Source organism: Eucyclogobius newberryi, unplaced genomic scaffold (genome assembly GCF_026437365.1).
Source record: "Eucyclogobius newberryi isolate DKJ021-1_F unplaced genomic scaffold, fEucNew1.0.hap1 SCAF_6, whole genome shotgun sequence".
Lineage (NCBI taxonomy): Eukaryota > Metazoa > Chordata > Actinopteri > Gobiiformes > Gobiidae > Eucyclogobius > Eucyclogobius newberryi.
This window is the reverse complement of record NW_027316278.1, coordinates 6,980,336-6,994,169: the sequence shown is the minus strand read 5'-3', so window position 1 is coordinate 6,994,169 and position 13,834 is coordinate 6,980,336. Positions and strand designations below refer to the sequence as shown.

The following is a 13,834-nucleotide window of genomic DNA, read 5'->3' as shown; positions in this document are numbered from 1 at the left end:
AACTAAATATTGCGACATATTTGAGCGTGCCCCAGAATCTACTGTTGTTCCTGTTATTACTCCGTCAAAGCTTTCAGAATTCAACATTTCCTGTTGTTGAAAAGTGCTTTTATTTTGAAATGTGCTTTTTCATGACATTTATATGACTCTAAATTGATTGGCCTTATACGTCAGTCTTTTTTTTTTTAATGGAATCAACAAAACTGCACCATTTTAGCCCCAAAGTCATCTGCTCTGGCCAATCACAGAAGAGCAGTTTGTGTTGTACGTGTTAGAAACAGATCAAGTATGAACGTATGAAATGTATCACCCATACTCAGGGTATGATGATGATGAAGATGAAGAAGATGATAATGATGGTGATGGAGATGATGATGATGAAGATTGTGATGATGATGATGATGAAGATTATGATGATGATGATGATGATGAAGATGATGGTGATGGAGATGATGATGATGATGAAGATTGTGATGATGATGATGATGATGATGATGATGATGAAGATGATGGTGATGGAGATGATGATGGTGATGATGAAGAAGATGATTATGATGAAGATGGTAGTGGTGATGATGATGATGATGATGATGATGAAGAAGATGATGGAGATGATTATGATGATGAGGAAGAAGACGAAGATGATGATTATGATGAAGATGATGGTGGTGATGATGATGAAGGAGATGATTATGATGAGGAAGACGAAGATGATGAAGAAGACGGAGAAGATGATGGTGGCGGTGATGATGATGAAGAAGATGATGGAGATGATTATGATGATGAGGAAGAAGACGAAGATGATGATTATGATGAAGATGATGGTGGTGATGATGATGAAGGAGAGAGATGATTATGATGATGATGAGGAAGACGAAGAAGATGATGATGGTGGCGGTGATGATGATGATGATGAAGAAGATGATGGAGATGATTATGATGAGGAAGAAGACAAAGAAGATGATGGAGATGATGAAGATGATGATGATGATGATGATGGAGATGATGATGATGACAAAGAAGAAGATGATGATGATGATGAACCAACCATTCACCCACACCCCATTCATACAAGCCGCCATAAAACACCATAGAAGAAGAGGTACTAATGAAGTACTAATGAAGTACTGATGAAGTACTGACCAGGCCCCGCCCTACTCAGCTCAGAGATCAGACCGGGTCAGGCTTTCTCAGAGTGGTCGTTCTGCACGGATGGGTCATTGGGAAAGAAATAATGGACATGTATAGACAATAATACAAAGCTCAATGTTGTGCGTAGATGTTTTTACATTAAGGATATGTCAAATGAACAAAGGAAATACAATGTCTGCTCAGAGTAGGGCAAGTACCATCATTATGCTAATCAATCAGTCTCGTGATGAATTGATTAGTTGTTTACGAGGCAAAAGTCACAGGATGAAGACATTCTTCACTAACCCAGTTGAAAAGTGTGTGTTTGAAGATCCTGGTGGAGTTTTCATCACATTCACTAATTGCACACTTTTCCCGAATTCTCTCCAGGCAGTTGTTGACATCTGGAAACTCATTCTACAAATATTTCACCATATGAGTTGAGTTTACGTGTTACCAAAAACGTACTCGACAAATGTCAACAAACTCAGCTTTATCATTAAACCGATTCCATCCTTTTCTGTATTTAGAGCTTCACGTTTGCAGTTTTTCTCGCTGTCGCGCCTTTGTCCCGTCAAAGCGCTTTTACCGGACACGGAGCTGACAGCAAATCTGCACCTTTCATAAGTGTTGTTTTTACCGTTGGACCGATGGCCTCGGACTCACCTCTCACTGCGCCCGGAGCTACACCCGGAGCTACACCCGGAGCTACACTCGGAGCTACACTTGGAGATACCCCCGGAGATACACTCGGAGCTACACCCGGAGATACACCCGGACCCGGAGATACACCCGGAGCTACACTCGGAGATACACCCGGGGCTACACTCGGAGCTACACCCGGAGATACACCCGGACCCGGAGATACACCCGGAGCTACACTCGGAGCTACACCCGGAGCTACACCCGGAGATACACCCGGAGATACACCCGGGGCTACATTCGGAGCTACACCCGGAGATACACCCGGACCCGGAGATACACCCAGAGATACACCCGGAGATACACTCGGAGCTACACCCGGAGATACACCCGGGGCTACACTCGGAGCTACACCCGGAGATACACCCGGAGATACACCCAGAAATACACCCGGAGCTACACCCGGAGATACACCCGGGGCTACACTCGGAGATACACTCGGAGATACACCCGGAGATACACCAAGAGCTACACCCGGAGCTACACCCGGACCCGAAGATACACCCGGAGCTACACCCGGACCCGGAGATACACCCGGAGCTACACCCGGAGATACACCCGGGGCTACACTTGGAGATACACCCGGAGATACACCCGGACCCGAAGATACACCCGGAGATACACCCGGACCCGGAGGTACACCCGGAGCTACACCCGGAGATACACCCGGAGATACACCCGGATCGTCACCCGGAGTTAGACCTGGAGGTCATTATTTTACATTTTGTTAATTGTAAACTGCAATATCGATCTAAAACGGTTTAATAATAGAAACGGGTGTGTTGACTTCCTGATAAGCCCCGCCTCTTCATAGGGACATTAATTCTCGCTGTAAAGAGCAGTAGGCGGGGATAGGGGGTAGGTGAAAACAGCACACAAGTCTCAAATGCAGGACAATACAGGATCTCTCATGCATTAGTCACTCAAAAAACAACTCTGAGTAAGTTAAGGATGAGGAAACATCTTTATCATATGGTTTAAAGGTCATAAAGTACTTTTAACATGATATAACTCCTCCAATCATAACAATCAATTCAAAATTACATCGCAAAACACAAGATCATTTGTATTAAGTCACCTGATTCTTTTTTTGAGCATGTGAGCTTCAACCAGAACATCTATTTTTCCCTTTCCCCCCGACAGCGTTCAAAACCCATTATGCAAAACACCTTCTTCTCACTCGGAGTACATTTGTGAGGGCGTTAATACTTTTACTTTCACCATAAATTAATCAGCTCCATCAAACTTTCATGGCGTTTTCCCTCCGCCACAAAAGCACTCTGTTCCTCTGTGTGAAAGATGCATGAGTGTCCAGGTCATCTTCACTCCAGGAGAAGAAGAAGAAGAAGAAGAAGAAGAAGAAGAAGAAGAAGAAGAAGAAGAAGAAGAAGAAGAAGAAGAAGAAGAAGAAGAAGAAGAAGAAGAAGAAGAAACAGCACAGACAGAACTGTGGTAAGTGTCTGGTATGTTAACGTAACATATGAACAGTTATTCAGATAACTATAGCATAAAGAACATGCTAACAAGTTTACCAAAGCATCAGTTTTACCACAAATCACTAAATCCACTGAATTCTTCTTCCTCTGTGTCACTTCTAAACAACTCCACAAACTCAAGAGGAAGAGGAAGTGCAGATTCTTCTTCTGCGTCGCTTAGAGCCTAGAGCGCCCTCTTGTGGTCGTCAGTGTGAAAATAACGAATAATATCACATATAAGTCGCTCTGGAGTATAAGTCGCACCCCGGCCAAAACTATGAAAAAAGTGTGACTTATAGTCCGGAGAATACGGTAAATGTATTAATAATGTGGACAACTCACTCAGCTAAATATATTAAAAATGAAAGGGATTTTGGTGTGACGGATGAAGAATGGGAGTGTTTTGCTTGTGTTTTTCTCATAAAACCTTTTGACTTTTATGTTTTTTTGTTTTAATATCGATGTCCATTGTTGTTAAATGTGAAATCTACAACAAAAGGCATTTATTTTATTCAAATACTGTTCAGTTTCACCTGCTTTTAGAATCCGGGACCCGACGAGGAAGCGACAGCGAGTCAGTGGTCAGAGCTCGAGTCCATCAACCAGAAGGTCAGAGCTTCGATTCCCACTCGGAGCAAGTTCTGCCGTCGTGTCCTGAAGCAACACACCTCACATTAGGGTGAGGCTGCAATTCACAAGTCGAAACTGTAACAATAAAACATCATGCGACATCAGCGGTTTAGTGATGAGAGCAGTTTGGAATGTTGGAGAAGAAACTGTTCACGTACATTTGTAATTTATCCGTTTGTCTTGGACTTTTACCGTACAAAATGAAAACAAACTTTATTTAAATCAGGGGATAAACACCAGTCTCTCTTCTGCCACAGATTTCAACAATATTAGAAACGTTATTCCATACAAGACTTCATAGTTTCATGGAGAAGCATCCAGCCAATAGGAGATTACAAAAGAATGCATTTGTAATTGGAATCTTTATTGATCTTCAGAAGGCATTTGGCACCGTCGATCGTCATATTTTAATCAATACATTGTAAAATTATGGCATTAGAGGATAAACAGAAAAAATAGTTACAGAGCTATTTGAGTAGGAAATAACAGTAATAATAGAGTGATTGATTGATTGATTAATTGATTGATTGATTTATGGTTGTTAGAAATGCCTTTAGTGCACGACCTCTCCTGTTTCCCAATCAAACAAAAACATGCAAAATAACTGATCTCCAACTCGCTCCTCCAAACCGTGGACCTGACTGAGGGTCCTGAGAGCCGGCTCCTGGTCCTGAGGGTCCTCAGAGCCGGCTCCTGACCTGACTGAGGGTCCTGAGAGCCGGCTCCTGGTCCTGAGGGTCCTCAGAGCCGGCTCCTGACCTGACTGAGGGTCCTGAGAGCCGGCTCCTGGTCCTGAGGGTCCTGAGAGCCGGCTCCTGACCTGACTGAGGGTCCTGAGAGCCGGCTCCTGGTCCTGAGGGTCCTGAGAGCCGGCTCCTGACCTGACTGAGGGTCCTGAGAGCCGGCTCCTGGTCCTGAGGGTCCTGAGAGCCGGCTCCTGACCTGACTGAGGGTCCTGAGAGCCGGCTCCTGACCTGACTGAGGGTCCTGAGAGCCGGCTCCTGATCTGACTGAGGGTCCTGAGAGCCGGCTCCTGACCTGACTGAGGGTCCTGAGAGCCGGCTCCTGGTCCTGAGGGTCCTGAGAGCCGGCTCCTGACCTGACTGAGGGTCCTGAGGGTCCTGAGAGCCGGCTTCTGACCTGACTAAGGGTCCTGAGGGTCCTGAGAGCCGGCTCCTGGTCTTGAGGGTCCTCAGAGTTGGCTCCTGACCTGACTAAGGGTCCTGAGAGCCGGCTCCTGGTCCTGAGGGTCCTGAGAGCCGGCTCCTGGTCCTGAGGGTCCTGAGAGCCGGCTCCTGACCTGACTGAGGGTCCTGAGAGCCGGCCTCTGGTCCTGTTTGTCCCCCACAGCTCATGACCGGTCGCCGCGTCATCTCTGAACGACGGGACGAACACAAAAGGCACATTTTAACACCACAATTCCCTCCACTTTCCAGGAAACGCCGCTGTGTCTTGGCGATCCTTTATCCGAGGGACGATCTCGGCGTGAGCCACATGAGAAGAACCGGAGCGAACGCTTTGGCTCTGCGCTCGTAACTGACATTAAACGCGTGACGACGACAGCACTCGAGGGTGTCACGCCCGCTGAGCGTTTAAGTCTGGAGTCTGCGTAGATGAACCACTGGAGACAGTCCTTTTCTCCACTGAAACCTCTCCTGAACCTCAGACGCTGCTGGTGCGATGGACGTGCTCTGGCTGGAGATGCTGGTGCTGCTGCTGCCGTACCTGGGTCGGGTGCGGGTGCGGGCCTACCCCAGCGGAGCTCCCACGGGCGCCTGCGAGGACATGATGCCGCGTCACATGGGCGTGCAGCCGCAGACGTCGCCCGCGCCCTACGCCGTGCTCGCCGACAGGGTGGCGTTCAGCCCCGGCGGCCCCGTCACAGGTCAGTGAAGGGAATTCTGATTTCATTTTTTTTTTGTTTTTTTCAATAAATCAATCTTAGAACTAGATCTTGACAAATCCTTCTGTAAGTACAATATTGTTAAGTGTGTTGTGTGAATGTGCGACTTTAAGAGATGATCTTTAGGTCTCTGTGGGAGTTACAATGTCAAATATAAATCTATTGAAGCGAGTGGATTAAATGAAATAATAAAACATCTTTGGAAAACAGATTGGACAATTTAGTGGTTTCCATGTGATGTTTTGAGAGAGCAAACGGAAGAAAAAAAAGTGTAAAATACATTTTGTTCTTACTGGAGACCTGGATTTTTTAATATTAGATATGTTTTATGTTCTTCTTTCTATTTAGATTGAAATTGTGACTCATTTAACTTATAAGGCATTCAATCGTGACATCTATTACATATTGAAGAAGAAAAAAATCGAACAGCGATCAAATTTTGTCTTAAACAAGAGCAAAAGGTACATTTATACATTTTAGTTTATTACATCTACAGCAATTGTGCTAACTATCTGAACTCGTTAATACTTCATCAATAGTTATGACCCAAACAACAATGTTCTGTGCTTCTTGAACAGAAAGAAACTGGCCACACCTTCACACATCACAAGTTATAGTACAGATTTAACTTGATTCTTGACATAGATTTCGATACTACAACGATAACCAAAACGTGCTCTTTTGTAGGTCACGACTTACGCACGCAAACTGACATTTTCACCACAGAATAACAGTTCTTTCTTTCTGTTTCCGTGCGATTTGACACTAGTTGTGACAAAAATGCTCAGATTCTTCAAAAACCGTTGGGGAAATGTACCTTTCTGCCTTCACCGTGACGACAGCGCTCTGAGATGCGACTGCGGTCTGCCCAATTAGACACTGTCGCGGCTCATTAGACACGTCCCATCACATGCCGCTCCATTTGAAAAAGATTTACCGCTGTCGTAACTACATCAGACGCACAAAACATTTACAAGAATCGCGCAAGAGTAAAAAGAGTTAAAAAAAAAACTGGTTTGGAGCCGCAGACCGACATCGCTCGCTCTTAACGTGTCTCGACCTGACTCTGTGTGCCTTCCATCAGTGACCATCGTGGGGCCCGACTACAGGGGCGTGCTCCTGGAAGCCCGGACCCCTGGAGACACCGCCGCCCTGGGCACCTGGCTGCTCCCTCCCCCTGACACGCGCTTCCTGGAGGTTGGTCGCACTTGACCATAATGAGATGAGAACGTAAAAAGTACCAATAACGCGTAATGTTTGTCCTTTAACGTCACGTGCGAGCGCGGCGACTTAAAATCGCCGCCTTTACCTCACGTGTTCTCCTCGTCCTTTTGCTCCGCAGTGCTCGGGCAACCCACAGGGCGCCGTGACCCACGCCAACACCAACGTCAAGGGCAACTCCACCGTGTTCAGCTGGACCCCGCCCGACACCGCCCGACCCATCTACTTCATGTAATGCGAGCGCAGTGCTCTCGAAAGCGGGGGGCGGGGCTCGCACTCCGAACCGAGCTCTACACACGAGTCGATCTGGAAAAGCTCTCGGGCCGTTTAAATAATACTCGACGTCGATCGGTTGAAGCGAAACAACGGCGGAAGAAGCGGGAAACTCAAAATGGTGTTAAATCGAGTTTAGAGAAACCGTTTTTCTTCTTAAAACACGCCGAACGCACGTAAAAAACGCGACATAAAAGGCGGTGTTTATGCTCAAATCGGTCGAAGCTCGTCCGCCAGCGCCGCCATGTTTGTTTGGTTCGTGTCGGGCGCTTCACCGCTGGTGTTTCAGGTCAGATCTCGATTAAACGCAACAAGATGGATCCTCGACGGTTTGTGAAGTCAGTAAAATTGGGAGGATTCATTTTGCTGACAAGGTTAACGTTGGGCCAAATTCATAAACATATTAAACAATCTCAATCCATCAGAAATGTGTGAAAACTTTAGAGGTGAATGTGTCGGTTGAGTGTCGGTTAAAGCGTCCCACAAAAAGTAAATCTAAAATTAAAGCGCTTAAGACTAAAATGTAGATAACAAAACTGTTGATAAGATATAACTCTGACCTGGATTTGACCAGTTTTTGGTAAAGATTGTAATTGTACTTCCTGGTTGGACATGAGCAGCAGATGTGACATTACCTAGCAACCACACTGTAAACAAATACCAAAGCTTGTCTGATTTACACTGTTTTGGTTTGAAAAATACAAAAATATGACAGCGCCTTTACTGTTTATATTTTAATAATAAGAAAATTTATATATATCATAATTTTCACTACATTTTGGGTTGAATTTTGTGAAGTGATGACAAAGAACTTAGCACTTTAAGCTCAAAATGATCAAAAAAATAAAAATTTGGAAGAGCACAGATAAATATATATACATATTGAAGGCCAATCAAGTATGTCATCGCTAAACACCACAAGAACTGTAATTTTATTTCAAATCTGTTTCCGAAACTTACGAAAAAAAATGCAAAGTTGTTAAAACATTTCACAGAATTTTAGGTTTTACATGTGAAGATTTCATTTGCCACTTGATCAAATTGTTGAACCCTAAAAATTCACTTCTTGTCCAGTTTAGCCGTGTTTCCCAAATCCAAATGTTTGTGCAATAAAAAAAAATCAAAAATATTATGTGACGCATTTTCAAACTGCAGACGTCTGTTTTTGCAAAATGAACGGCGAAAACGAACATGGAATTTACTTTTTCTCTTCTCAACGCTGATTCTAAACTTTGCACATTTCCAAAACCAAACTGTTAAACTGTCTCTCCGTCCCGTCTCCAGGGCGACCGTGGCTCAGCAGAGGACGGTCTACTGGCTCAACGTCCGGTCCAGTGCGCTGTTCAGAGGTGAGACGCTGGCACTGGTCGTCATGGTTTCACCGGGTCACAGTGGACAGTAGCCACGACCAAAAGTGCTGAATCGCTCTGTTTAAAGTTGAGACGAAGGTTCTGGGAGGTTTTTTTTCATCGACAGCAGCATTACGGAATCAAAATGTCAAACAAATATGACTGATTTTCTTTAATAATTGCTCTATTTGTAAGTGTTCTTGATCTAGAAGCCGTCAGTCTCTGTATTTACACCTTTATTAGTTTGATCATGTATTTAAAAAGTCTCAACGTGCAATAGAAATAATAATGTGACCGGTGGAAAACATTATGTGTGACTAAACTAAAATATTCATCAGTTGCAGAACTTGCAGCCATGGTTACGGGTCTGTTGTGAGGCGTAAACAGTGTTGAGAAGTGTGTCTAATCTGCATGTTAATGAGCATACATGATATAAATGACATTACATTACAAAACGGACATAGAACAGCTGCCGTGGACAAACCAAAACTGTTTTAGTGCCATCGTCAGAGAACAAGATTCACTACTCAAAATTAATTCTGAACTAGGCGAGTGCCTCCAGGGGGCACTTGTCTCACTCATTCTGAAATAGTCAACTGAAATCTCACCTGCAGTACCTCTGGGGGCCTCCAGGGGGCACTTGTCTCACTCTGATGCATTGTTTATCTCGTCCCCAGCGAAAGCACCGGGTCTGGGCCTGGCCTCGGGGACAGAAGGCGTGGCCCCAGGTGGAACTCTGCTCTCCGCCGCCCTCTGCTGGCTCCTTTGTAAAACGCTGCTGTAATGAAGCGGTTCAGGTCATGTTATGTCGCACGTTTAACTATGTCATGTCTGTCATACGTTCCAATAAAAAAACTAAACGTTTTGTCAATCGAGTTCAAAGTCACTTTCGTTCATCATCTTGGAACATAAACCAGACGACTCATATTACTGAAGAATTACTAATGTCTAACTTTGTTTTTACTGACAATAATTCAAATTAAATACATTTTCCAAGAACACAGATTAGATCAAAATCTGGAGTCTTCATGTGGAATTTGTGAATAAGCTTCAAATCTCCCATAATCCTCCATCACTATCAATAATCAATGTGCATCATGTTAATTGCTTTTAATTTGGAAAAGCTTAATGGAAAAGTTTCCCGGCCCATACATACACATAACCCAGTTTCACGGCAGACATAAGCAGGCTTAGCACATATTTAATACTTTAGAATGAAGGCTCCTGTGTAGTAAACAGGCCGTGCATTATTCCAGCCTGAAACGCGCTCAGGAGGTGATTATAGCGTTACGTCATAAGCCCCATCAAGCATTCTACGTATTATTATAAAGTAGTTCGACTGACGGGCGCATTAGTGCGGCGCGGCCGGAATGAACTTTGGCGTTTAGACCCCGGCAGGTTCAGGACTGTGACGAAGCTGCGTTTGGGTTCTATGAGAAAGAACTGTAATGCGACGCAGGCGATAATCATACAAAATATATACTTGTGCCACTGCTTGGACAGCCCTGGCGATTAAATGTGGCGCCGGGTGACGTCATTGGCCCTCTGACCTCGCACACTTCCTGGTTGCTGTGTTGCTCCACGTGGCTCCTCAGTCCAGGTATTTTAGCTTTAGCTTTAGCACCATCTGGATGAGACAACTGTGTATGAAATGAATTGGTGTTAGAATGTAGTGTGCCACGGTGCGGTGCTAGCATGGGCCGCGGTGCTAGCATGGGCCGCGGTGCTAGCATGGGCCGCGGTGCTGGCATGGGCCGGGGTGCTAGCATGGGCCGCGGTGCTACCATGGGCCCGGGCGGAGCCACCATGATGGGCCGCGGTGCTACCAGCATGGGCCCGGGCGGTGCTACCATGATGGGCCGCGGTGCTACCATGATGGGCCGCAATGCTACCATGATGGGCCGCGGTGCTAACATGATGGGCCGCGGTGCTACCATGATGGGCCGCGGTGCTAACATGATGGGCCGCGGTGCTACCATGATGGGCCGCGGTGCTAACATGATGGGCCGCGGTGCTACCATGATGTGGTGCGCGATGTCCTGAGCAAGAATCTCAGGTGGCGTTGTTGGTGATTTGTGTTTTTAAAAAGCTACAGAGGAAAATTGTTAACGCGCCGGTACCACTTTGCAACATACTACTACTACTACTACTACTACTACTACTACTGCTACTGCTACTGCTACTGCTGCTACTACTGCCACTTTTACTACTGGTGTTGTTACTACTGCTTCTACTGCTGCTGCTACTGCTACTACTACTACTACTACTAGTGCTACTGCTACTGCTGCTACTACTGCTACTGCTACTACTGCTACTACTGCTACTGCTGCTACTACTGTTGCTACTACTTCTGCTACTGATACTACTACTACTACTACTACTACTACTACTGCTACTACTACTACTGCTACTGCTGCTACTACTGCTACTACTACAACTGCTGCTACTGCTACTACTACTACTGCTACTACTACAACTAATGCTACTGCTGCTACTACTGTTGCTACTACTTCTGCTACTGATACTACTACTACTACTACTACTGCTACTACTGCCACTTTTACTACTGCTATTGTTACTACTGCTTCTACTACTACTACTGCTACTACTACAACTGCTACTGCTACTACTGCTACTACTGCTACTGCTACTGATACTACTGATACTAATAATGATACTAATAATATTAATACATTTGTTGTAACTCTCTTACCCCTGCCATTCCACAGTACTCAGACGTCCTACTATCAGCAGTACTTTCTCCTGTCCTGTGCAGTGATCTAACGGATTAACCCGCGCTGCATAACGTGTCACAGTGCTGTAAATATTGACGTCCAACATGTTCCAGTCCTGGGGTCACAGCTCGCTCAATAACAGCATGTTTCCGCCGGACAAAGCGCAGTTACTCATCATGACCTTTATACAGGGGGGGCGCGAGAGAGCAAGAGCCTTAGACTGAGTTCAGAGGTTTTTAGACTGTTGCTGATAAAAAAAGAATGCACTGTTTAGCAGCTGTAACTCACATGCTCGCAACAACACGCTCGTAGGTCCTTTAGAAGAAGTAAAGAAGAGACTGAGAGTGATTAAAGAACCAGGAAGTACTTCGCATTCAACCTTCAGCACCAGGATTAAACCAGGTCTAAAGCTGGACTAAAGCAGATCTGAAACCGGACCAAACTTTGACTCTACCAGAAGATAGAACAGACATAACAAAAATCATCTATAAAACTAAACAAAAGTCGGTTTTGAACAGGACTATACCAAGTCTAGATCAGGTTTAACAAAGATTAAAAACAGCCGTAAACAGAACTAAACCCGGACTAAACCAGCGCAGAGGAGGCCTGGACACGGTGTTAAACTAGACTAAAAATAGGTCTTGAACCAGGTCGAAACCAGGATCCTAAACAAAGACTAAACCTGTCCAAGTTGAGGTCTGCAATCCGTCCAAACCTGACTGAATCTGGACTAAATGAGCTGTTAAACCCGATTAAAGACATTAACAAGGACAATGTTCCTCACACGGTTTAATAAGTGCTTGTGTCCTGATGAACGCCGCCAAAATGTGCAAACTTTTTAACGTTTGAGAGCCAAGAATAATCAAAAACGTTCTTACATTCTCTCAAACCTATGGAGTTCCTTTTTAGCAGAGTTTAGCCACAGTCAAACGTCTTCTATCCACAAATCTATGAATGTTTTTCCTCCTTGTGCTGATCATTTAGAGCTGCTTCATGGTTCAGCCTCATTAATCATCTGGAGCTACTTTGAAACCCAAATATTATCTCAGACGGTACTCGATGTGAAAAGACCTCCAACAGATGAAACAATCACCATCGCCAAATATAAAGAACCAGACACAGTGGCTGGGACAATATTATCTTACCTTATCGTCAGAATAAAAATGAGGCTACGCAATGTGAAGTGATACAGTACTTAGAGGTACATATTGGGGCCTATAGACGCATCGGTGGAGGAATCGCAGGAGAGTCAGTGTCTGGTGGATGTTTGGAGGGAAAGCGAGAGCCGTGATGAAGTCCAGCTACCACAACAAGGGCCGCGATTGGACGAGAGCTTCGCGGACACAGAAGGCTCGGCGTCCACATGTCGAGGAACAGGCGGTAAACTCGGATTTCCTCTCTTTCGTTTGAAGATCGTTTCCCGTCCGCTCGAGAATAATCCGCCGATCGCGAAAGATCACCGAGGTCACGGAGGCTGGTGTATTCACGTGTGGCGCCCCCTATGGTGTGGAATGTCCAAACTAACATGTCAACAAAATGAAGTCATTTTCAGATTTGCAGTGAGTATTGAACACCTGCGATTTTGTAAGTTCTCCCACTTAGAAATTATTGAGGAAATGGATGCAGTTTTGGGGCGTCTGGCGATGAGGGCTGTAGGCTCCTCGATACCCCCGTCTAGGAGATCAAATTGAATAATTAGAACAATTACTAAGAGGGTGGGAGGGAGGGGCACGGCGTCGTCATGAACACAGGTGTATGTGATGTGGATGATTAAATAGTGTGGCCGCAGGAAGGGGCGTGGTCCTGCTCCCGAACTTAAGATAACAAACTTATCTTCATTTAACAACTATGTGTAAAACATGTTAGAAAACCTCAGCGGTGTTGGATGGCTGCGTAGGAATGATCGGTATGACTCTCGTGAAGATGCTTTCAAAACACAGAGGAGCAATATAGATTATTACAATATGACATAATACCAGTGAGAGGTGAGTAAAGGCGTTTAGTCGATTAAGGAGAGGAAAATCTTAAATTAAAGATATCAAATCAAAAGCATTTGTGTAGTTTTCTAAGGTTGTTCATCATGTAATGTTTGTAACTAAAAGTATTTGATGTGTACATGTACATGTCTTTATGCAGCTAACAAGCTCAAACGGCCGATACTAGTTTAGGATCTATTGCAACATATAAATGCATTATTGCACGGTGGCAAAGGCGGTTAGCGCTCTTGCCTCCCAAGAAGGAGATCATGGGTTCAATTCCCGGACCAGATCAACATCACATGACCTCTCTGGGTGGAGTCTGCATGTTCTCTCCGGGTTCTCCGGCTCCTCCCACCGTCCAATCACATGCATGTGTGAGGTAAATTGGCAACTCTAAATTGGCTGAATGGACAGGTGTTGAAAATTAGCATATTCT

At 45.0% G+C, this 13,834-nt stretch overlaps 1 protein-coding gene across 1 annotated transcript; it reads left to right on the top strand.

Moving 5' to 3' along the window:
* Positions 1–5,574: 5,574 nt before the first annotated feature.
* Positions 5,575–9,514, top strand: LOC140347135 (putative defense protein Hdd11). Its single transcript, XM_072433473.1, has 5 exons — positions 5,575–5,823; positions 6,926–7,038; positions 7,184–7,293; positions 8,620–8,684; positions 9,362–9,514. Exons 1-5 carry the CDS (start codon positions 5,619–5,621, stop codon positions 9,466–9,468), a joined length of 600 nt encoding a protein of 199 aa, XP_072289574.1. The 5' UTR covers positions 5,575–5,618; the 3' UTR covers positions 9,469–9,514.
* The last annotated feature ends 4,320 nt before the right edge of the window (positions 9,515–13,834 follow it).

What these genes read in the sequence shown, in the direction of transcription:
- LOC140347135 (XM_072433473.1), top strand. Translation starts at nt 5,619, where the DNA reads ATGGACGTGCTCTGGCTGGAGATGCTGGTGCTGCTGCTGCCGTACCTG. An exon ending in CTGACACGCGCTTCCTGGAG is followed by an intron (nt 7,039 to 7,183) that starts GTTGGTCGCACT and finishes TTTGCTCCGCAG; the next exon opens with TGCTCGGGCAACCCACAGGG. An exon ending in GTCCAGTGCGCTGTTCAGAG is followed by an intron (nt 8,685 to 9,361) that starts GTGAGACGCTGG and finishes TCTCGTCCCCAG; the next exon opens with CGAAAGCACCGGGTCTGGGC.